Source organism: Lycium ferocissimum, chromosome 9, assembly GCF_029784015.1.
Source record: "Lycium ferocissimum isolate CSIRO_LF1 chromosome 9, AGI_CSIRO_Lferr_CH_V1, whole genome shotgun sequence".
Taxonomy (NCBI): Eukaryota; Viridiplantae; Streptophyta; class Magnoliopsida; order Solanales; family Solanaceae; genus Lycium; species Lycium ferocissimum.
Window position 1 is genome coordinate 11,322,238 of NC_081350.1, and position 26,734 is coordinate 11,348,971.

The following is a 26,734-nucleotide window of genomic DNA, read 5'->3' on the forward strand; positions in this document are numbered from 1 at the left end:
GTGGAGTGTGGAAACGAACGAAATCCATGAAATTGTGGTGTTGTTGTGGTGGCCGTGTAGGTTGCCTTGGCCGTGTGTATGCCATGTGTGTAAGAATGATGAATTCATTTTACTTAGTCTTGTAGTTGTGTTTGTTGTAGATTCTATGATGAAAATGAACGTTTGATGACTCATGTTGACGTTGCAATTGTTGTGGGCTGTTTTGGAAAGTAATATGATGTTAATATAGGTTCTTGTGTTCATAAGAATGATGATTGTTAGCATGCGGATTGTTGGTGTAGTTTATGAATTCGGCTAACAATTAAATGGTTGAATAGTGAATTGACTAGTTATGGAAATTGGAAAACAGCGTGTGGGCTGTTTTATGGAATACTTTGATATGGGAAATGATATTATTGATGTTGGTATTGTTGTTGTTGTTGTTGGTTGATGAATTGAGAATTCGGGCTAGGCACCTAAACAGGGGAGATGCTGCCCGATTTTCGATAGAATATAAAATAGTTTAAGTTGGAACTTGAGATAAGTATGTGATATGGAGACTAACATTAATGTGAATCCTCTCGAATGTAGATTTGTGAGCTCGGGCGGATAGACGTAGCCAATAGGAGGTCGAGCGGGTATGTTAAGGCTCGCCCCTTTCTTTCAAAGGCATGATTCTTAGATTACGATTTCATAAATGCTCCCGTAACTTTGTTGTTGTCAAAAGTTAGAAGTCTATAATTCTAAGGCATGATTTCTTTTCCCGATGACCCGTAAATGCTTTCTAAAATGTCTGTATCTTTCCAAAATGGAGGTTTATGACTCCGTAAGCTTTTATGACAACTCGATGGATATGTTTTACAATGACAATGATGATGTCGAAAATGAGAATATTTTCCTACGATGAATATGATGATGATGATTCTATGTTTAAAGGTTCCAAGTTTATGATTTCAATGACGATATGAGAATGTTGAGCTATTTCTTGATTTCTCAATTTTATTCATGAATGATGACTATTTTTTAAGGATTCCAAAAGTATATGAATTGATGCCTTATGATCCTATTTTATGTTTCCTCGTGAAGCTATTCTTCATTGACACCTCACCTTATAATAATCGTTCCTCCAAAGTGAGACAAAGCGACCACGATTAATCCATAATATGATCGGAGGCTACCGACCTTACGTCACTCCGATAGATACATGACTTTCTTTGGGCTCTCATGCATGCCACTTATATGATATATGAATATGATATATGTATATGTATATAGGGAATATGGGAAAGGGCGAGAGCGTTATATACGCGTAACCACCTGATCAGTTGGTATAATATGATATGATACCGTCCGGACGCGGGATGCCGGACGCCGGATATGTGGTTATGGATCGGGCTGCACGTTCCGCGGTAATATATATATATATATATATATATATATATATATATATATATATATATATATATATATATATCGAGATCGTGCACGTTCCGCGGCGACTAGGCATGCGTGGTACCCTCCTAAAAGGCGCTCAGATGTACAGGTTACTCTTTATCTCATGATATGTTCCATATTTTCGTCTTGTTACTATTCATGCTTTGTATCCTTCCATATGTTGTTACTCATGCCTTACATACTCAGTACATTGCTCGTACTGACGTCCCTTTTTGTGGACGCTGCGTTCATGCCCGCGAGGTAAACGGTGAACGCATCGATCCCTGGGAGCTCCGCGGCATATTGGGAGCGCTCCGGTTGTTCGGGAGCTTCGGTTTACCGGTACTACTTTTGTGTACATATTTGGGCACGGTGGAATCCGGCCCCGACTTGTGGATATATGTATCTTATTTAGAGGCTCGTGAACAGACGTGTACAGTCAAATGTTTCGTAGTCCTGCTCGCCCTTATGGTTGTATAATCTTTTGGTAAAACCTACTAACACTCGTTCACGAGTATGCTATTGATAATTATGTTAAGTAAGATATGATTGTATCGTCCATATGGCCCACTCAGTAGTACGAATAGAATGCATGACAAGAGGTGCCGGTATGATATTATCGGGTACCCGTCACGGCCTCTGGTGGGGTCGTGACAATGTCGATACTCGAATGATAACTGTTATTGTACGCAAACTCTGCCAAGAGCAAGTGCTGATCCCATGACCACCAAAATCAATAACGCAAGCTCTCAACATATCCTCGAGCACCTGAATGGTCTGCTCGGAGGCGCCCATTGGTGCGGGGTGGAAAGTTGTACTAAGATCCAATCAGGTACCCAATTCCTCATGAAAATCCCTCTAGAAACTGGAAGTGAAAAAAGTACCCCGATCAAATACGATAGAAATAGGAACCCCATGCAATCTCATAATATCTCGAATGTACTACTTGGCTAACTTCTCCGCGGTATAGGAAATCTGAACAGGAATGAAATGAGCGGACTTAGTCAACCGATCAACTATCACCCAAATCGAGTCAAACTTACCCAAGGTCTTTGAGAGACCCACAACAAAATCCATGGCGATCCTCTCCCACTTCCACGCGGGAATGGGCATCCTCTAAAGTACACCATCGGGCCGCTGGTGCTCATACTTAACTTGCTGACAATTACCATACTTAGCCACGAAATCGGCTATATCTCTCTTCATCCGACTCCACCAATAGTGCTGCCTCAAATCACGATACATCTTAGTCCCTCCAGGATGAATGGAATATCAAGAGTTATGAGCTTCAGTCAAAATCAACTGAATCAAATCACCAACACGAGGAACGCACACACGCCCCTCAATCCTCAAATTGCCCTCAGAATCAATCATGGCCTCCTTGGCCTCACCCCTCAGTACCCTATTTCGAATCTTGCTCAACTGAGCATCCTCAAACTGATGAGTCCTGATCTGATCTAATAAGGAAGACCTCGCCTCAACACAAGCCAAAACTCTTCCTGGGGCTGAAATATCAAGATGAACGAAACTGTTGGCCAGAGTCTGAACCTCCATGGCTAACGGGCGCTCGGAAACAATCAATCGAGCTAAACTTCCCATACTCACTGCTTTGCGACTCAAGGCATCAGCAACAACATTGACTTTCCCTGGCTGATATAAAATAGAGATGTCATAGTCCTTCAGGAGCTCCGTCCGTATTTGCCGCCCAGGAATTAAGATCTCTCTGGGTAAACACATGTTGAAGGCTACGGTAATCAGTGAAAATCTCACAATGGACACCATACAATTAATGCCTCCAAATCTTCAAAGCAAAGACCACGGCCAACAACTCGAAATCATGGGTAGGGTAATTCTTCTCATGGATCTTCAACTGGCGGGAAGCATAGGCTATCACTCTACTCTCCTGCATCAACACAGTACCTAAACCTATACGGGATGGATCACAATAGACCGCGAAATCCTTACCTTGCACGGGTAATGCTAGAATCGCGACTGAAGTCAAAAGAGTTTTGAGCTTTTGAAAGCTCTCCTCACAATCTCGGACCACTGGAAGGGAACATCATTTTGAGTCAATCTGGTCAAAGACGAAGCAATAGAAGAAAAAACTTTCACAAAGCGGCGGTAGTAGCTAGCCAAACCCACAAAACTACGGATCTCGATCACAATAGTGGGCCTCGCCCAATCCCTCACAGCCTTAATCTTCTGTGGATCAACCATAATCCCATCCTTAGACACCACATGGCCCAAGAATTCCACAGACTCCAACCAAAACTCGCACTTCGAAAACTTAGCAAACAAGCTATTTTTCTTCAACAACCCAACTACAGTGCGAAGATGGCTCTTATGCTCCTCTCTACTCTTGGAATACACCAAGTTATCATCAATAAACACAATCACAAAGGAATCAAGGAATGGTCTAAAGATGCTATTCATCAAAGTTATGAACGCAGCCGGGGCATTGGTATGCCCAAACGACATCACCAGAAACTCATAACGACCATATCTCGTCCGAAAGGCTGTCTTCGGAATATCGTCAGCCTGATCCTCAACTGGTGGTAGCCTGAATGCAACCAATCTTCGAAAACACTGAAGTACCCTGAAGCTGGTCAAATAAATCATCAATACGAGGCATAGGACCCTTGTTTTGAATAGTAACCTTGTTCAGCTGGAGATAATCAATGCACATCTGCATGGATCCATCTTTCTTCTTCACAAACAACACAGGAGCACCCCAAGGGGAGACACTCGGTCATTGAACCAGATATGCACACAAGTTCCAAATGACCATCCGGACCTCTCAGAATCGACGGATTTTCGAAAAAGGTCCGTTTACCCAAAAAGTCAACTTTGAGTCAATTCTTTTTTGCTTTAAGCCAATTTTTCTCAAAAGTCACCAAAATCAATCCCGAACATCTTGGGAAGCGTGTCAACGGTCCTCTCGGGTCAAAAGTGAGCTAACGAAGCTCGGGAAAGGTTCAAAAGTGCCGAAAGGACTATAACGACTGATCGGGTCGTTATAATGATACTCGAGCTAAGGGTCAAGTTGGTATTTTTTCTTACATTTCCCCCTGCCGGAGCCTAGGTATCATATACGCCCCACCCACACATATACATTGCAATTAGGTGGCCCAGTTATAATTTTAACGAAAATCAACCATTCATCACTTACCATGAAGTACCCATCACTCCCGTAGCTGTATTACTATGTGAATACTAGGCATTCTGTGGTGCACTTCGATGGGGGTGGGGTGGGGGATGAGTTTTGGTTTTAGGGGATTTTCATTTATTTTTCTATTCATTAGAAATTTGAGATAAATCAAAAGGAGAGAAAAAATCAATACCATTTGATTTGTGTTTGTTTTCTGAATTAAATTTTCTTTGCTATTCTGAAAATGCTAACTCTGGTTTTACAAGATTACTAAATTAAGATGTTCTTAAAACTATGGCATATGATTTCTTTTTCTTTTCCTTATGGCAAAAGATCTAGAAACATGATTTCACAATGAAATATTTCATCTTTTAGTATGGTTTAAGTGGTGAATCAGTTGGGTTAGTCAAATTTTAAATTAAAAGTGTGAACTTTTATGTGCAATTGCTAAAACAATTCAACAAAATCAGGGGTGGATCCAGTGGGTTCCCGGGAACCCACATCCAATAACCCAAACCCTGTATTTATATTGGGAGTCTGTTAATTATATAACAAATTGCTAGTTGGGAACCCATTACTAAAGGAAGTTGTTGGCTTAACGGCAATGAAGGAACCTTAGCTTGATTCAGCGCTCATGTTCTTGTCGTAGGATCAATCCCCCTTGGAGTCTTTTTATCCGAATTTGCATATTAGTTCATTTTACTAGGAACCCACAACCTTAAAATCCTGGATCCTTAAAATCCTGGATCCGCCTCTGAACAAAATAGAAGAAAAAAAGTTAAAATTTGGTAAAAGAATTATAGAATCCTTCGAGCACATGCATGATCTTTTCCGTGATCAATTAAATTAAAGCCATCATCTTGATGACCTTCTTTAGTCCTTTTAAGTAGAATATAAAATAAGAAAAAGAAGAAGAGAAGAAAGACAATGTATATACACCCTTATAAACTGAAAAATATATAATTATACAACATTATACATAAATATACGTACTTGTACACAATTATACATAATTATACAATATTGTTAAACTATGTATAAATACCAATTATACAACGTTTGCACTAGAAACCATCTTATGTCCACCACTATACTTATTGTAAACAATATATCAACTTATACAAACATGCATAATAGTGTATAATAGGTATTTATACATTCATATTCACAATTATACATCATTATACGGTGTTGATACAAATTGCTATATTAGTTTGTTAGCACCTTTAAGCTCAAACATATCATACCTTAAAATCCCTCCAAACACCCTCAAATTTAAGATTTAAGCTTTCTAGAACATACTCAATCTTTTAGAGAAACACCTAATTCAAATAAAACACTATTTCGAAACCCCGTAATTGAAGTTCCGAAGCTTCAATGGCTACCTAGGTGGTCTTCCAGTTACAACCTCCAAAATTTCAGCTGTAATTTGTTGATAAGTAAAGTAATTTCATTAATAAAGCAGCACTAAAGGACTTCTGTCAAAAGTAAAGGTGTTGGACTGACTTCTATAGTTGAAGGGAGTTAATCGAGTCCAGTATATTGTATGTTTTGTTTATAAATTCATCGTACACCCAAAAATTTTATAAATTCATCGTACACCCAAAAATTAGAAATTTTGAAGACATTTAAACTTTACGGGAGATATATATTCTTAATTTCCATAAAGACATTTAAGTTTTCTATCTATCATGCTGTTCAAAGTATGTATAAAGATTTTTTCTCTGAATGTGTCTCTGTCTAAAGAACAAGAAAACCCAAAGCAGAGAAATTTTATGGTGGAGGCAACAACTTATGCTGCAAATATCTTCATTTTTCTTCCTTTGGGTGTGTTTATGGAGAAATATGTTTTCAATGAAAATTGTCATGGAAAATGTTTTCCTGAAAAATGTGTTCTTGAAAAATAGGTGAATTTGTTACTTATTTTCTCATGTTCGATTGGTTAATAGAAAACATTTTTCGGAAATACTCACTACATCCCAACCTTAACACCACCCCACCACTCAACCAAACCCCACCCCACCGAGAGGCAGATACAGGATTTCAAGAGGATGAGTTCACCTAAAAAAAAAATTCTTTAAAAAAAAAACGCAAAAGTGCATTTAGTAGGGTTCGATCCCACAACCTTAAGGGATTATACCTAGCACTTAACAGTGCTTCACGCAGTCCAATTTAACCATGTGTTCCTTCGATTAATATTAGATATATTTTAAAGATTATATACATAATATATCGAGTTTAGTCGGATGACCATGGGTTCACGTGACCTATTATTTTATACATAGATTCGCCCATGCCCACCACTTGGAAATTTTTTTTCGGAAAATACCTATGCACCCACCACTCACCACATCCCAATCAACCAAAAACCAACCACCCCCAACACCACAACCCCACACGCACTCAACCAAGCCCAACCGCCACCAACCATCCATCCACCACCCCCAACCCTCACATCACCACTACCCAGCCCCGCCTCACCCCACCTTCACATCGGTGGCGGTGGGTGGTTTGAGGGGGGGGGGGGGGGGTAAGAAAAAGTTTCTCATTTTTTATAAATTTTTTATAAAAGTAAAATAAAAATATATAAAATATATGAAATAGAAAATTCGGGAGGACGAGGGAGGGGGTGGTTGAGGGGGCAGAGGTGAGGTTAGATAAAAATTCACACTTTTTATAAAAATAAAATGAATATATGAAATAAAAAAAATTGGAGGTGGAGGGGGTGAAGGGTGGAGTGGGTAATGTGATAGTGGTGGTGGGGGGGGGGGGGTAGAGGTGGGTTGGGGGATAGGGGTGAGGTGAAGATGAGGTGCGTTCAAGGGTGGTGGTGGGAAAAGAGGGTTAGTTCGAGGGCGGGGAGGACACATTTAATATGGAGTGTCATTTGTGGGACTTGTTTTTCCTACTTTCATTAGGGAAGTCATTTTTCTCATTTTCTAAGAAATTTGTTTCCTTAAAAAAATATTTTCCAAAAATTTTAGTCGACCGAACATGAGAAAATTGAAAACTTTTTTCCTCTATACCGAACACCCTAGGTGCAGAATTGTGGCGAAGTTGATCTACACGTCTCATAGAAAAGTTTTAGAGAAGGAGGGGAAATTGCCCTTGTTGGTGGAGGTTGCCACTAGACAAAACTCATTCATGACTAAAAACCTGACGGCTCTTAAAGATATGAATTCGATTTAAATGAAACTTTTTAATTATATTCTAAAACTACCCTTCATGCTTAATTTTTTTCGTAGATGTAAGTTTTATAACGAAAACCTCTTCCCAAATATTATTTGTGCTACACGTTTGTATGAGCATATACAATTTCTTTACATTATAAGAAACTTCTAAATAAAATAATCTTTCTTATTTTTGGGTTTTAAAATCAAACTATAACATTACAATTGTATCAAGCCATAATTCTTTTTATTAAGTAAAATGTTAGAAATTAAGAACACGTGCATTTTCTCAAGCTTCTAAAATTTTTGCACAAGTTATAATCTCGAAAGTAGAAGTATTCATATCTGGAAAAAAAAATCACACTTTTAATAATAATTGCAATAAATACTTTCCATGGTGTATGACCCATTAACTTATTTTTAGCTGCTCAATATTGGCTAATATATCTGCTGAATTCATTGCTCAGGAAAGTCAAACAACTCATGCATTAGAATTGCTCAGATTACGAGTTCAATAGCTCAGGATTATCGTTCCAGCAGTTTATAATTATTTACTAGCTTTGCCTGATTAATTTCGCCAGCTAATTACGCACAATTGTTATATATATTGAGCATTAAAACTATCCGAAATTATTACGGTAGCAAAAAATATAAATCAAATTTAAGCCCGTTTTAAACTTTGATGAGTTTGGTTTCTATTTTAATTGAACTTTTAATGGTTAATGTTCAAGTCTGAGAAAAAGAAGGATTATTGTCATCATTTCTTATAACTTTAAAACTGAAATTAAAAAACAAAATTGTGAAATGATTTCTAAAATCTAAGATATATCAAAAAAAATTATATATATATATATTAATTTTTTTCTTCAGAAAATGTTTACAAAACTAATTAAACAAAAGAATATATCATAAATGACAATTTAGTTAGATTATAACTTTATAATAATTAAGTTAGAAATTTATTACAAAAAAAAATAATATTAGAGAGGTAAGCATAGCCATAAAGGAGGTAAGTTAAATAAAATCAAACTTGAGGGAAAGTTTAGGTAATTATTCTTTTAGCTTTTTGGTTATAATGACTTTGTTGATATACTACTCTAACTTGAGTGACTTTATTGATATGAAAGAAACATAAGTGACTTTGATAGTGAATTTACTATAGTTGAATGACCTTTTAAGTTATTCACAAGTAGTTGCCAGTTGGGTCTAGATTTAGAGCCTATTTAGATTGGCTTATTTTAGGTTCCTTTAAGTCAACATACCTTTTCAGTACTTTTATAGTGTTTGGGTAAAATGAAAAAGTGCTTTTAAACACTTATTTTTAAGCCAAAATAACAAAAATAAGTCATAAGTTAGAATTTCTAACTTATGACTTTTGGATTATAAGTATAGCAGTTGGTATATATATGATGTATACATCAAATTTATAAATACATGATAGAAGTTGGTATCATATGATGTATACATCAGATTCATGAATACATGTGTATACATATTTGATAAACAATGCCTAAAAAGTATAATTTGTCACTGATTTGTATACATGAACTACTTCTGTATACATAGGTTAGTGATAAATGCGGGACGAGCTATACACATGTTGATTTGTATACATAAGCTAGTGTACACATATTCTATAATTTGTATACACATAATGTGTATAAAAAATGTTCGTTGATCGTTTGTATACATCTAATATGTACATAGGCTAGTGTACAAATATTCCATAAGTTACAAGTTATATGTATACAATACATGAATATTAATTTTTATTTTGTTAGATACATGGTGTTTGCTTAAAATTTATTATGTGTGTTGTATTTTAAATATACAATTTAATTTGTACACACATAATGTGTATAAAACTGTTTATTGATCATTTGTATATATATGTATTATGTGTATAAAAACTGTATGTTTGATCATTTGTATACATCTAAAAAATATTCATCTCTATTATATAGCCACCTCTTTGTTTAGTTACATTAAATAAGGGATAAAAATATTCATCCCTATATATAGGGACCTCTTTGTTTAGTTACATATAAGAGATAAAAAATATTTATCCCTATATATAGGGAGCTCTTTGTTTAGTTACATTAAATAAGAGACAAAAAAATATTCATCCTTATTAAATAGCCACCTCTTTGTTTAGTTACACTAAATAAGGGATAAGAAAATATTCATCCATATTATTTAGCCACCTCTTTGCTTAGTTACCTTAAATAAAGGATAAAAAAAATATTCATCCCTATTATTTAGCCACCTCTTTGCTTAGTTGGTTAAGCTGTGCCAAAATTTTTAGGACTACAATTTGCTAACACCTTCTAGGTTAAAAAGATGCCAACGATATGTAGGAGTTGTACCATTTTGTCAAGTCCCCTTGATAGATAAAGTAATTTTTCAATAAATTTGTATTCAAAAATGAAAACTGTGCAAAAAAAAAAAATGTACAATATTCAAAACTTGTATTATACAACAATTACAATACCTTTTTTCAAGTTAATTATTGAGTACATTTGATATTTGAACAAGTCTGGTAAAAAAGGTTAAGCGTGTTGAATAAGTCTACTAAAAAGGTAGTAAAACGCCTTTTCTCAAGGTTGTTCAGTCACAAAACAGAAACCTGGAATCTCTAAATATCGGTGCAAAGAGTCTCCATCATCCGATCACATAATGATTTCGTACCTGGAAATGGTACTACTCTCTCCCGTTCAAAGTAATTGAGGTTTTAAGTTTACGCACATGAATTAAAGAATGGATTAACTCCTAAAAATTAAGAGGGATTTTGACTATAATACCCTTAATTATGATTATTTTTGTTTAAATTGACTTAATTATTATGAGGATATAAAAATGTGTCAAGGGCAATTAGGAAAAAGAGAACTAAATACTTTTTTAATTTTGTGAAACATCAATTATTTTGAATCAACTTTTAGTAGATAAAATCTCAATTATTTTAGACCGGAAGGAGTAACACTTTTACTTGTTCACTATTTCAAAAATAGATTTTCACTTTTATTTACCCACTTTCGCATATCAAGAAAAAAAAATTATTTTTTTTATTTTACCCTTAACATTAATTACTCAATCCAAATAATTTTTCAAGACTATACACCAATTAATATGAATATCATGGTAAATTATGTACTTCATTTATTATTTTTTAAATGACATGCAAAGTCCATAGTCAATAAGTAAAAATGAACAGAGGGAGCATTTTGACTAATTGCGTGCACAGTTGAACAGTGGCATGTTGTATCATTTTAACATGGGCATTGAATTTAGCACATCAGCAGCTGACTACTGTACCATCCCCATGTTCATTTTTCAAATCTTACAAGCAATAATAATTATACTCATTAAACTCTTCTTAATGACTCCATGTCAACTTCATATTACTATATTCCCCAAAATCCTGAATTTCCCAGTGCGATCCGATGGAGACCCCACGCCACCCCACCCCCACTCATCAGAAAACATGTCTTTCAGTTTCTTTTCCATGGCTAACGTACCATTAATTTCTGGTACTTCTTCCACATCTTTGCTCAATTTCTACTTAGTTTACATGTTAACTAAGAAATAAATTCGAGAAAATTGAGTCTTTTACATGAGTAAAAAAAAAAAAGAAGCAGCAGAAGATACAGAATAGTCAAGCTACAGTTAAAACAGAGCAAGGTGATTTTTGTAATGTGAATAACACAAAAGAGAGTGCCAAGAAATTGCTAATTTGTGATTGAGATCTTCAATTCAATGAATTTAAGCCTGACTAATTAACTTAAACACATAACTATGAGGAGAAAAAAAGAAAAGAAAAACCTTATAATACCAGCCCCTCAATTTCTTCACAATTCTAGGAAAAAAAACCTCATCTTTCTCAATTAAATTTGGCAATCTTCCTAGTCTCTTTCTTCAGTTTACAAACAAATCCCAAAAAAACCCAATATATAAAAATAAAAATAAAAAATAAAAACAGAGGAACCAATTTGAACCCCAAAAGAAATTATAATTATACTTAACTCAAAAAGGAAAAATAAAACCAAATTAAGCTAAAATTAGAAGGTCCATTTCAAGATCTTGATTCTCAGATCAACCTTACACTTAGCATTATTTGTTGATGCCACAGCTGGAGCTTTCCCCTTTGGAGCCTGTCCATGAATTCCTTCACACGTTACTCTGATCCCTACTCTCTTGCTTTTTAATTTGTCCATTTTCACCACAACCATTGTATCCATCAAGAGTGTAATCGGCAACCCAGCTTTTCTCTTCAGATCTGATTTCAAAGACGAAACTGAATCAGCGTCAAGCACTTGAGACACCATCGACAGAGTCGAGTGTATAATAGTAATGTTACTCGGACTGCTAGTGAACCCTGGAAACGATCCATTTGCTAAAACAACTTGATTTGACAGTGCAGTTATAGCGATAGTGTTATAGTTGTATATCAGTTTCTTGTTCGGGTTTTTGGTTGAGAGTGTGAGGTTCAATTTTGCAGTGAGGTGGGTGATGTCGTCAGTGGTGGTAGTGAGGTTGAAATTAGAGATCTTGAGTGAGGAAATTGAGAATGCAGGTCGTTGAGGATGGTAAAGTACGTAGAAAATGGCACCAGCAATAGCTGCAAGGAGGAGAATGATGCAGATGCTGAGGATGGTCCAAAAACAACACATACAGAAACAACGTCGGCAGCTGCAACGACGGCGGTTGTGTCGGTGGTAGGCAGTTGGTGTCGGTCGGTAAGGGATGCGATTTGGGTTGTTGTACATCTGATTCTTGATTGGGGCCGCGTTTGGATTTGCGGCGGTGGCAGTGGGGGCTGTGCCATTAGGCTTGGCTGAAGGGTAGACTCTGTCAGTCATTGTTTCTTGGGAGATTGAGGTTAGATGTAAAGACCAAACCACTACTTATTCCAATAGAAAAAACAAGAAGAAGATGATACTGTATATGAAAGAGTTTAGGAAAGAGATTGGTTTTGGTTGTTTGAGGAAGAAAATGAAAAATTGTGAAGTAAAGGCAAAGCAAAGTGTCAGTTTTTGTTGTGTTCAATGGATTTGTTTTTCTTGATTTGGTGCAGAGTCCTCAAAGGGGTAGACTATAAACCATAAGGGGGGCAAAAGGGGATACTTACACCTCACCAAGAAATGGGAATCTCTTGGCTGGCTTGGGGCTTGCATTGCTTGTTTTGCTTTCTTTTTTTGTTTTTTTAGATTTATCTCTATGCTATGCCCACTTGGTTTTGTCTAGGTTATTTTTTCATGTACTTCCCTTTTTTTTAAATAGATTGTATTAATTTGACTTGACATGAAATTTAAAAAAAAGAGGAATATTTTTTAAAATGTGTGGTCCAAAAAAAGCTTAGATATTTGTGTGGCTGTAAATTATCTCATAAAGTTAAATTATTTTTAAATATAAAAATGTAGCAATCTTTTTGGAACAAACTAATAAGGAAAGTAAGACAATCATTTTGAGATGGAGGGAGTATGTCAAATTGTATTTACATTCGATGGAAAATCTTAAATGCAACCAAATTCACGGGAGAAATGATTTTGCAACCCTTTACAAATTCTTTGTAGTTTGTGATCTTATTACAAAAGATATGGAAAAAAACACATAAAGAATTTGAAAAGGCCATTTTTTTAATTTAAATGGTAAGAGAGCAATTGATTAGATATTATATACACAAATATGTGTTGACAACTTTGTCTAATCTCTAGAGGTGGGGGATGTGGGGCTAGGGAGTGTAAACCTTAATCAACCATTTTGATAACAGGATAAACGAAACAGGTGGAATAAATGTGAATTGTATTTAAAGTTTTAAAAGTTTTAAATGTTATTAGTGTAATTTAACTTCTAATAGATGTCAGTTACTCTCTCCTTTCTTTTTGTTTAGCAGCCTATTGACTTGAAATTTTCTTTAAAAAATAATTTATTAAGGGCTTGCTTTACTATATTACTTATACATCAAGTATATTTTGAAAATTTAAATTTGATTATTAGTATTCTACGCAGTTAGTTAATGATAAAGGTTAACAGTTGAAGAACTTAAATAGACAGTTAAAAGAAACCTTAGTATTAGAAACTAGTATAAGAAAATGATGAATCAAATTCCCAATTAATGTTTATCATTAAAATATACAAATTACTTTATTAGTGATATTATTATATAATATTTTTGTACTACAAATAAATAAGACTTAACCTCGTGAATGATAACATGATAGATGACCTTAGGGTCGTTTGGTATACGGTATGAGGTGGGATATCCCAATACTAACGTTGAATTAATTTTGTACCAGTTTAATGTTATAAGGTGGATATTCCAGAATAAATTTATACCTTCTACCAAACATGATACAAAATTAATCTCAAAGTTAGTATTGGGATATCCCACCTTATACCATTAACCTTGAGATTATTTTATCTCATCTCTACAGATGGGATAAATTAGTCCCCGGATTATAATCCTGAGATTATAATTCCGGATAATTTAGTCCGCATATCAAACACTAACGGATCCTCAAAGAGCGTTCATATGTGCAACAAAATAAAAAATCAAATCCATAAAACATATCTGCATTATTTACACGTTATTTATCCATAGATTACCGTAGTGATAGATGTAACGGATCCTCAAAAAGTGTACAAATGGCAAAAAATAAATCATAAAACATAAAACATAATTGGATTATTTACACGTTATTTATTCATATACCTAACTTGGATTACTAAGGTCAATATTAACATACTAGTTAGACACAAAAAATCATAAAGTAACTCGTTTTCTCAAAGATTGACAAATACTTATTTTTCTTTTCCTCATCCTGATTACTATCTTTTTCCTCCTTAATTTATTTACTTATTTCTAATTCTGAGTGGTGCAGCATACCTTTCATGAAATCTAGGTGTGCGGATAGAAACGTGGCAGCAATAGAAAAGCAATAATGGGTGGACCATCATATATGACTGTTTGGCCACAGAAAAATAAAATAAAAATATAATTAAAAAAACAAAACAAAAGTTGCACTTGCATATTGATACATCATTTATGATCCAAATCCTATTAAACACTTTTCAGAACTTTATCTTGAGTTTGCATATTGATACATCATTTATGTTTTGCGTGCTTTTTATTACACCCCATATTTATTATGGAAATATATTTGTTATAGCCCTTGGATGATACAAAAGCTACCCCTTGTATGGAAAACTTCATTTCATTTCCTCTACCTAATGTCATAAATACATTCTACTTGACATGTTACTATCAAATACTATATAAATAAGTGATAATAATAATAACAGATTCTTTTTTGGTGAACTGAAAGTGAGTATCCTTTTTATTTAGATTCTAAATAAAACCAGAAATTTCTTAAGTTCAATTACATGAATAGGAGAAACCAATTATACAATTTGAAGACTTCATTTCTTCCATGATATTTGTACTTTTATCTCGATGGAATTTTCATAAACTACTTTTCACAAAATTAATTACAACAATTTAGAACTCGGAAACATGCATTTTATAATCACTAACCAGTCAACTAAGTAAACGAGATATTGGTTATATTGGTTATAAGAGTGGATACAAGTATTTCAGAATTGAAATAACACCCGCCACAGGTTATTTCCAATGTTTAATTTCCAAATGTAAAATCCCCCCTCTTATTTTTTTCAGAAGTTTAGTTCAATTTCTCTACAAACAGCTAGTGTAACAATTTATGCGACATTATTATTATTACCAAACTTAAACAACTTTTTAACAAGAATGTATAATTTGTGAAATTATTTTAAATACGAAAATTATGAACTTTATTCTTTTATGTGATATTTATATTTATGAATTTTGCTTTTTAAGAAGTTAAAGCTCAGTATTCGTTTGCATATCCAACAATAGATACTTTGACCGACATATTTTTATTTGTTTTATGATCGGGGCAAAGCTAGAATTCTAGCTTCAATAAGTTCGGCAGCCACAAGTGATATTGACCAAAACTCTGTATTTGTGTTAATAATTTTACCTAATATGTATAAATAATTTATTTAGAACCTCAATAGATTATCTTTCTACGATTCAGGTCCAAACACTCAAGATTTTAAATCTAATTCTCTTTTGAGATAGAAAGAGTAAAATTTGCCAGCAATTAGTTGATCAAGATATTGTAAAGCAACAAAAAAGTTTCTCTTAGCAAATAAAGGTTTGCTCTATGAATTTCCTTTTCTAACTAGATTAAAATGATGGTCAAGAAATTAGAGTCATCAAAGGGGTGATTATGAAAAAGTTGCAAGTTTTGCTTAAAGTTCACTAATTGGATAACAACGTATGTAGCAGGCGAGGTCATTAACGATAAGACGGAGCACACCGACAAATTAATCCCCTTCCAGCATCTGTCATGTACTTTATTATTGGAATATAGCAAAGTAATTAGTGGAACTAATCTGTCCATTATTATTCTTAACTGAAAAGGCAAATGAAAGTTCGAAGAATACCTTTTCTCAAAGAAAAACAAAAGGACGGTTATTTCAAGAATTAATCCAAAGTCTAATCCATGTTATACACTCATTAAGAAAGATATTTAATAATTTTAAACACATGCTATTTTTCTAAACAACTATAATGTATCTCTTGTTAAGTAATCTATTTAATTAATACTCCATTAATTGAAGAAGGTAGATTTTAAAAAAATAATAAATAATTAATACTCCATTAATTGAAGAAGGTAGATTTTAAAAAATAATAAATAATTACTGCACTAATTATCTAAAACATCAAATTTATAAAAATAAAAAATATTTGAGATCAGATAAAGTAATTAGTAGTGACGTTAAAATAATAAATAATTTCTTATTATCTACAACATCAAATGTATATATATAAAAAATTAGAGATCGGATAAAGTAATTAGTAGTGACGTTAAAACAATTGGCTATAAAATTTTGGTTGAGTCCAGTACTTAAGCCACCGACACACTAGTGACTTTTTTCTCAACACTGGTTAGTGGTGACTTGACTAAACAGAATAAATAGTACACCAGTACTATATATTGAAGAAGGTGAATCCACAGTCTTTTTGGAACTATTTTGTTTTGTTTATTTCAATTGATACTATTGGGAGTCTCCCTGAACTCTGAAGTTTGTCCTAGTTACAAGTTTTCCTTATTTTCCAAGAAATTACAATTACATAACCATATTACATTTTAACTTCATGCTAAAATTATTTAAATTTGCAAAGAATTCCAGCCACATCTATAGCAATTAATACTCTATTAGAATACAGCAGCAAAGGTTTATATAGTATTCCGTTTGGTAAGAAAAACATACATAAATATTTTTCAAAGCAACACAACAATAACATATCCAATGTAGTCTCTTAAGTGGGGTCTGGGGAGGGTAAGGATGTACGCAAACCTTATTCCTACTTTTGTGGGGTGGAGAGACTGTTTCTGATAGAATCTCGACTCGAAAGCAAAGAAAAGGATATGAAGAATGGTATCAAGAAAAATATGACAACAAAATTACAAGATAAAAAGCAGTACACCTTGAAGAAAAGAATCTACTTGAATACTAACTAATACTATTAATAAGAAGAATAACCGGCTACCTACTAATCTTCTATCCTAATGCTCGACCTCCATACCTTCTTATAGGATCATGTCCTCACTAAGCTGGAGTTGTGTCATGTCTTGTCTAATCACCTCCCCCAGTTATTTTTCATCCTACCTCTATTCCTCCTAACTCAGTTATAGCCAACCTCTAACACCTCCTTAATGGCGCATCCACACACATCCTCTTCACATGTCCGAACCATCTCAATCTCGCTTCCTTCATCTTGTCCACCACGGGACAACTTCTACCTTGCCCCGTATAGCTTCGTTCCTGATCATATCCCTGCTAGTATACCCACACATCCATCCAAGCATCCTTGTCTTCGCTACACTCATCTTCTGAATGGGGTCATTCTTGACTGGCCAACACTCTGTTTGATACAACAAAGTTGGTCTAACCACCACTTTGTAGAATTTACCTTTGAGTCTTGGCGGCACACTCTTATCACACAACACCTTGGATGTGAGCCTCTATTTCACCCACCCCGCACCGATACGATGTGTGTCATCATCATCAATTTCCCATCTCCTTAGATTATGGAACCAAGATACTTGAAACTATCTTTCTTGGGTATGACTTGCGCATCGATCTTCACTTTCACCTCAGCCTCCTGTGTCACGTCATTGAACTTGCACTCTAGATACTTTGTTTTAGTCCTGCTTACCTGAAACCTTTGGACTCTAGGGTTTGTTCCCAAACTTTCAGTCTATTGTTAAATCCACCGCGCGACTCGTCAATTGATACTATCTCATCTGTGAATAGCATACACCACGGCACCTCCTCTTAAATATGTCGTGTCAATTCATCCATTATTAAGGCAGATAGGAATGGATTAATGGCTGATCCCCAGTGCAACCTCATTATGACCGAAAGGGCTATATTAGTCATTTTTAAGATTTCATCCTTATTTAGTAAATGTAATCTAAATTATTCTATTTCTAAAAATGTTAGTAGCTGAATAAAAGAGGCTATATATAATCAGCTTGTAACTTAAATGACCCAAAAAAAGAAGAAATGAACCAAATACCCTAAGAGAAAAAAGTGATACCAAAGTACCCTTAAAGCAGGAATTTCCTGCGTTAAAGGGCTTAACTGTAACGGCTCAGTTAAGTCCTTTAGGGGAGGAAATTACTGCGTTATAGGGCCTTGTATAATGCAGGAATTTCCTGTGCTAAACAAGTCAATAATTCCATTGATTTTTCAGTAGATTCTACTGCCCATCCGTACTTGATTTGACGTAAAGTTGCATAGCACAATAATTTGTTGCGTGATATGGTACCTTTAAACTCATTCAAACCCTATATAAAGCGAATTTTAGACGAAAGAAAAACACAAAAATTCATCCAACTTGTAAATCAGTAAAAAATTAAGGATATTCTAACTGTTAGGGTTTCTTTGTTTTGGGACGGAGACTATTTATGAGTCTAATAGTTCGTGTTATAATATTCCCCCAAAATACCATGTTAGGTTGCCTCTTGACCTAAAATATTCAAGACTACTCAAAGCCTTGTATAGTAGACTTAGACTTAGTAAGTGAGAATTTAATTTAACTGTAATAGGGAGATACCCAATATATTTTTCACCACAAGGATTAGTTAGTAATGACGTGTGGAATATCATAGATGATGTCTCTTTGAATGATTATTTGAAGGCGCCGGATGATTGTAGGAAATGTATCACTTTGAACGTCCTTGAGATGTATGTCAAGAATTTCCCTATCAATCGTCTTCAAGTCCCGGCTAGAGCTCTTCGGGAAGCACCGTCTAGAATTCAATGGGAAGTTCAGCCTGAAGTCGCTGATGTCCGTACTACTCATGTTAACACTTATCTTGACATGAGTTATTATGGAGACATTTTGATTGGTCAAATGTCTCTAGAAGCTTTGAGCCAGCAATTTGATGGGCAGTGGTAAATATTCATTATGTGTTGTAGCATGTGTTTATTATTATGTGTAGTAGCATGTGTTTATTATTTGTGTAATAGTGATGTTGATTATAAATTTTAGGGGTTATACACCTGATATGAATAATATTAGGCAGTCCTCTCAGTCAAGATGGATAAATCAGGATGGAACATCCTCAGCCTATTAAAACTATTCAAAAGGATGCTCCTTCCTCAAGTTTCAGTGCAGTTGATTACTATCGGTAGGTCTAATTTTTGAAAATCAATAGTATTATATTTGATGTTTGGTAGTAAAAATACTCTACTTTCTTGTGCAGGGAAAATTTTACACAAAATGAGCTAGTGGCACCAAATGTGGATCATTCCTCAAACCCATGCTATGTTAATTCTTATCGGTAGGTCCATCGTTTTTATATTAAATAATCTATATACTTTGATGTTTGGTAGTTAATAATATATTTTACCTATTTTCTATAGGATAAGACGTTTACTGGATGGTGTTGATTATCCGAATTATATAGAATCATCATCGAGTGATAGTGACGAAATATCTAATGCGGAGGAATCAGGGGATGAAGTCCCTTTTCAGCGAGTGAAAGAGAGGATGAGAATGATATTAATCCTCAAAGTCAAGTATGACAGTTAGAAGCGATGATGCAAAGTCCGTCACACCAGGAAGAACTGAATTCGCAGCACCCAGTTCACCAGCAAGAGTCGATGCCGCAAAGCCAATTTTAGCAACAAGAACTGATGCCGGAATTAAGCCTGATTTGGTGGCATTCCAATGAGATTCCCTAGCTTGATCATCTTTAAGATCACCCTGATACATTTGTCTTTACTAGGGATGATGATCATATTCGTCAAAGATTATGGAAAGAGCCAAACGATCTTTTAAAAGAGGATGGTCATATTGAAAAATGCATGATATTCAAATCGAAAAAGTCACTGCAAAGGGTTATTAAGGTTTTTAGCATCAAGAAGATGAGAATTTCAAAGTTGATGATTCCACTCGAAAATATTAGCGATTGGTCTGCAGGCGAAAACATCTAAGGTTATCAATGGATGCTCCGTGGTAAGGAGACTAATGATAAGATGTGGACTATTTCAAAGTACTACCAAAAGCATACTTGTGATATGGGTGAATGTCCAGATGATCATTTCAATCTAGATATCAATATGATTTCTACTGTTCTAGTTGGCGACATTTTCACAAAGCCCAAGGTACCCCCCCTGGCTCAAGTTTATTTTAATTTTGATGTTAATATAAGGTTCCTCGTTGCTAAATGTTGATATTGAAACTTCTTCAGGTTCAAAATTAAAGATTGCATTACAACCGTTCTGATCGCAAAACCATAAGTAGGCGAAAGGCATATCTTGGGCGTATGCATGCACATGAGATTCTCTATGGAAATTGAGAGGGCTCTTTCAAGACGTTGCCAAGATACATGGCAGCTCTACAACACTTCAATGCTAGTACTGTTGTAGAATGGAAGCTCAAGTCGAAACCTAGTGTGGCCGGTAATATTTTTCAGTTGGTTTTGCTCATTGTCGGCTAGTAATATCAATAGATAGCACACATATGTATGGGCTATACGACATCAAGCTACTAATTGCAGTTGGAATGGATATGAATGGGTTTATATTCCCTCTGGATTTTGCAATTGCAGCTAATGAGAGCACAGTGACATGGGGTATGTTTTTGACCTACTTGAGGCAACACGTTACTAAGCATCTAATGGGTATATACGTTATATCAAACAGAAATGCTGGCATATTGAGTAATATGTGGGACTTGTATAGGTGTCAGCCATCATATGCCCGCCATCGTTATTAAGGCATTTGAAGGCAGATTTTCAGAAGGCATATCGAAGTCCACCACTGAACAATTGGATGTGGGTGGCTGCAACAGAGCATCAGGAGAGGAAGTTTCATATGCGGATAGAGTTGAATAGGCGGACGGATGAGGAAGCCTACCACTGGTTGAATAAATTAGATAAAGAAAAATGGACATTACACAAAGATGAATGTAGGAGATAGGGGATGCTAACAACAAACAGCTCTGAGTCATTTAATGGCTTGTTGAAATATACATGGGGACTACTAGTTACTGCAATTATGAGAATGACTTTTAAGCAAGTTGTTGAGCGGTTCGTGACTAGATCAAAAGCAGCCAAAGGATTTGTGGCAGACGATGAAATGGATGCCAAAACTAACACAACTATTCGAGTATCACAAATATAAGTGTCAGCAACACTCAATGAATGAGTACAACCCGGCACAGCGTATATTTGAACTCACAAGAAGTGTGAACCAAGGTTGTAGAGGTAACATTCACAAGGTCGTAGAGGTAGCATTCACACAATTTGCGAGATGTCAAGAACATGCACATGTGGCAAGTGGAAATCATACCACATGCCATGCTCTCTTGCCTTCAAGTGTTTTCACAAAATTAGAAAGAACGCCTCGCAATATTTGACTTTGGAATATATCGTGGAAAATTATGCAAAAGCGTATGCCGGTCAGTTCTACCCACTTGGTGATGATAGCTCTTAGCCACCAGAGCCATTTTCCATGGTTCCTAACAAAGCATTTATCTGTAAATTGAAAAAGTGAGCATTCACCCGAATTCCCAACGAAATGGATGTTCAATTGGGGAGATACACTCGAAAATGCTCAATTTGCAATGATTTTGGTCATGAGTGTCCCCAATGGAGTCATGGTGAAAGTACCTCTCATGGTGGCGGTACATCTCGCGGTAGCAGCACATCTCGTGGTAGCAGAACATCTAGTCACAGGCATGAATTGATGAATTTATTTTAACTATTTTCTTTGATGATATACTTTAAGTATTTTCGGTTTGTTATTAATGATGTACTTTAAGTATTTTTAGATTGTTATGAATGATGCAATTTAATTATTTTGAGATTGTTGTGAATGATGCAATTCAGAAATAACGTATCTTAAAAAAAGGATAAAGACATAACAATGATAAAGTCTCGTAAAATATAATGATTAAGTTTTGTCACTTTCTGGGACGATCTCGTCATCATCGTCATTTTCATCTTCTTTACTTACTTTCTCTTCTTCGTTGACTTCCCCTGCTTCATCTTCATCATACTCATTGTGGTCTAAATCCCGACTATCATCATTAGGAGCACTTTCTTGGTTTATGCAACAATATGGCACTCCACAATTTAATGTCTATGGTAAATATTTGGAAGGCCTATCCATTCTTGAATAGCTGGAAAAACTGGATAAGAAGAATCTTTGAGAAGATTTTAATTTTCTAACAGTTTCCAATGCTCTTCTTCATCCGCTCCATGAAAGTTAAGATTGTCCAAAGCATGATACATGTCTAATGCTTTTTGTATTTCTAAAATTTCTTTCATCAAGTGTTGGATGACTAGTGCTTCATCCATGAATTTGGAGGTTTGAAATGTAGCCAACAATGCTTGTGGCACGACCAAATTATGCCAATGACATAATACCTCATAATCACACCTTTTTGAATATAATTCAACCCATTGAAGCTTTTCACCCCAAATTCAAACCCCCTCGGATTTTGAGGAGTGTGCATCGCCCTCACTAATGTGTCCAACAACTTTTAAATCAACATGGATACAAAGAGGTCGATTTTCAAAGGGTCGAACAACACCGCACCTTTTTTCATCTGATAAATCTAGGTAACATCCTAATATATATTTTTCAAAATAAGATTCAATTGTGTTTGTTTCTGTCCTACCATGGGACTTCCTTAAGCTACCTTCACCTTTTTGTCTATTTCTAAACCAACTATTGAATGTAATATTTCTAGGCATTCTAAAAATGTGGTTTTTTTACCTCAATGAATACAATTATTGTTGTGTTTATAACATCATAAATCTACCATGCATAATGCATATAAAATTATCGCTATATGTGTGTGTCATATAAAGTGGTCAAACGCATGCATTGTATTGTCAATCAGGGTTGTCATTTAGAAACGTCATTAATCCACTATGCATAACGCATGTAAAATCAACGTTATATAAGTGTGTCATATAAAGTGGTCAAATGCGTGCATTGTGTTTCCAATCAGAGTTGTCATTCAGAAACGTCATAAATCCACCGTGCATAACGCATGTAAAATCAGCGTTATATAAGTGCGTCATATAAAGTGGTCAAATGCGTGTATTGTGTTGCCAATCAGAGTTGTCATTCAGAAACATCATAAATCCACCGTGCATAACGTATGTAAAATTAGCGTTATGTAAGTGTGTCATATAAAATGGTCAAACGCATGCATTGCGTTGTCAATTAGAGTTGTCATTCAGAAGCGTCATAAATCCACCATGCAAAACACATGTAAAATCATCGTTATATAGAAATAAAGTGCTTGCGAGTGTTATATAACATAATTGACGAATAACTAGCAACCACACAAGATCGAGTTAATATGTCATTTTTTAACCAATTTGAATATAGTAGTCGCATTACATCGCTCTTTCCAGGAGACATATTAGAAGAAATGGGTAGGGCATGGGAATTGGGTGAATATTTTGAATACTTGAATAACCCGAACGAGAGATACAATCAACGTTACAACAATACAATGACAAATGAGTGGAATTGGCATGTTAGGGAGTCTGCAACGCTTGAACAATACTTGAGGGCATTTGGACTTAAACGCCTAAAAAGTCGTGCTATGTCAATGCCTCGTGGCACTCCACAAGATTTGAATTTTTCTCTTAATCGTTTTCACGAAGAGAACAATCGAATGAAAATACGTTGCATTACGGCTGGATATAGTCGAAGTGGTTACGTCATATCCAAGTGGGACTCGGACTGTGAGATATCTTATGATGATGATGATTCCCCATGATCTTATTACTGTTTTTTTAAAATAAAGTAGGTGGGGTCATAGTCATGATCCCACAACCCATTGAGTTTAATACCTACATGAGTAGCCTTTCGCTGCTTAGTAAACTACAAAAAATTCAATGTCGAATGTTAGGAATGTAGATTGGTCGGTATTCTTTCCAAAGGATCCGAATAGCAGTGGTGATGACAACTCAAATCATAGCAGCTATTCCGGTGATTCCTCAACTGATAACATTTAATTCATGCTAGACGATTTGAAGCCCCACCTTTTAATAGATCATAATGACGACTTTCGTGAGCTGAAAAATTCAAATTCAGGTGAATATTATTTCCGCTTACATCGCGAATGGGCATATCGGTAACGCCGAATCACAACGTCTTGTTCGTGACTTGAAAAATCTCAACGCTCCAATCCCAACAAGATTCTCAATGAGCATGGCTCTAACTGATCAAGATTCTTGCGAGGTTGCGATAAAGAGGATTAGGAAAGAGAACAACCAAATGCTAGCATGATGCTGTAGATTTTACATGCTCAAGTTCGCCGAAGAACAAGCATCATCAACCGGTAGGGAACTAGCATCTACAGAAAGAAAATTTGTCTTAAGAAACCCAAGATATTTATTTGAGGATGATATTGACAACTTTAATTCTGATAATTAAGAATATTGTGATTTTAATTATATTTTTAATGTATGATGGTGTCATTAATTAGAAGAATACTAGTATGTTTAGTTTTGCACTTATTCTTATATTTTATTATTTACTTACTTAAGCGTGTTAATACAGAACACAAATAAACTACTACATAAAAAGCGACGATTACATAATACATTAGAAAAACCATAGAAAGCACATACATAATACATAAAAAGTGAAACTACTAAAAATAAAAACAAACTACATAGGAAATAATAAACCAAACCGACAATGCAACATTTCAAAATTACAAACAACAACAAGAGATCACAAATCATCCTCCTAAATTTCACTTTCTCTTTCAAAGCATTTGTCTCGCGTTGAGAGTCTCTAAGATTATCCTTGAAAAAAATCTTTTTTTCTTCCGATTCTTTTAGCAACATCTCCACAAGTTCAATTCTTTCTAGAGTTTCCATAAGTTGACACTGCAAATCAAACTTCACGGTAACTACATTGCTTCGTGAAGTCGCGTTATCTCCATCAACTAGTGCCTTTGTAACCTTTGGCGCCACCGTTTTATCCACGAGAACTTGATCTTCCCACCGAAAATATGTGCACCCACCATTTGCCTAATAAAATAACAAATAAAAAATAAGTTTTGCAAAGTAGAAAATGTAACAAAAACTCTATAAAAAGTTGCAAAATAAACTTACTTCGGGCACTTTACAACGCCAAAAACGACATCCCAGATTTTCTGTGGTCCTTGATATTTTGAGCCAAAGAATATACACTGCAATAACATACGTGGGGTTCTATGGCATGAAATGATGATTCGGAGTTTCGAGACATGACTTATGGGGCAGGGGTAAAGTATAGCATAAGAGTGAAAATGGAGGAGAACGGAGAAGCGTTGGAAAATGGAGGTTCTCCCCTAATTTTAATGACTTGTTTAACCCAAGAAATTTCTGCGTTATACAAGGCCCTATAACGCAGTGATTTCCTGCGCTATAGGACTTAACTGAGCCGTTACAGTTAAGTCCTTTAACACAAGAAATTTTTGCTTTAAGGGTACTTTGATACCACTTTTTTTTCTTGGGGTATTTTGGTTCTTTTTTTTATTTTTTATTTTTTATTTTTGGGGTCATTTAGGTTCCGGACTTATATATAATCCAATTTGAGCGATGCCCCCTGAAGGGATAGATAGTTTACCTGTAGCATTTTAGCGCTGTGCCACTGTAATATAATGTACTTGTATAAAGTAAAAAATAAGATTATTAACGTTGATTTCGAAGTTGCAAAATATCCTTCCAAGGTCAACATTTTTTGAGTCCAGAACTAAAATGACTCAACAAAAAAAGACTTGAACCAAAATACTCCAGGAAAAAAAGTGGCACAAAAGTATCTTTAACGCAGTATTTTACTGCGCTAAATGATATTGCCTACCCCTCTAGCGCAGTAAAATACTGCGCTATAGGACCTATTTGGTTTGGTTAAACTCTCTTTCTTTTACATTTTCACACTTTTTACATACTTTAGCCATATATTAATCATGCTTCGAGACTCCGGAACTTTAATATTTTATATAGAACCCTACTTATTTTTGTGCGATTAATAAGGTAGGCTCAATACGACAAGGATACACAAAACTTCGGATTGTTGTTTCAATGGTTAAAAAGTGCTTGATGTCCTTCTTTTTTCTTTTTTCTTTTGAAGACTTGTTGTCATTAGCCTTAAGTTATTTATGTTTTAAATTTATTTTGATTATGTCACAATTTTTTTTGTTATCAATTTAGGAGGTGACACTATAAACAATAATAAGGACTAAGATAATATTTATAAATATAAATAAATACGCAAAAAATATATAATGTTTACTTAGACTGTAAAACTTAATTGTATGTACACTATCGTGGATGGATCCCATATGTGCTATGCTTGAGACAATCCTTAGGCCTAAGTCTCATATCATCCCCACCACCGTCGCCATTGTCTCCATCTCCCTTTT

General features: G+C 35.0%; 1 protein-coding gene across 1 annotated transcript; it reads right to left on the reverse strand.

Annotated features, from left to right (window-relative positions):
- Positions 1 to 11,443: 11,443 nt before the first annotated feature.
- On the reverse strand, positions 11,444 to 12,897 carry LOC132029631 (NDR1/HIN1-like protein 6). The gene has a single exon (XM_059418918.1). It carries the CDS (start codon positions 12,585 to 12,587, stop codon positions 11,787 to 11,789), a length of 801 nt encoding a protein of 266 aa, XP_059274901.1. The 5' UTR covers positions 12,588 to 12,897; the 3' UTR covers positions 11,444 to 11,786.
- Between the last annotated feature and the right edge of the window lie 13,837 nt (positions 12,898 to 26,734).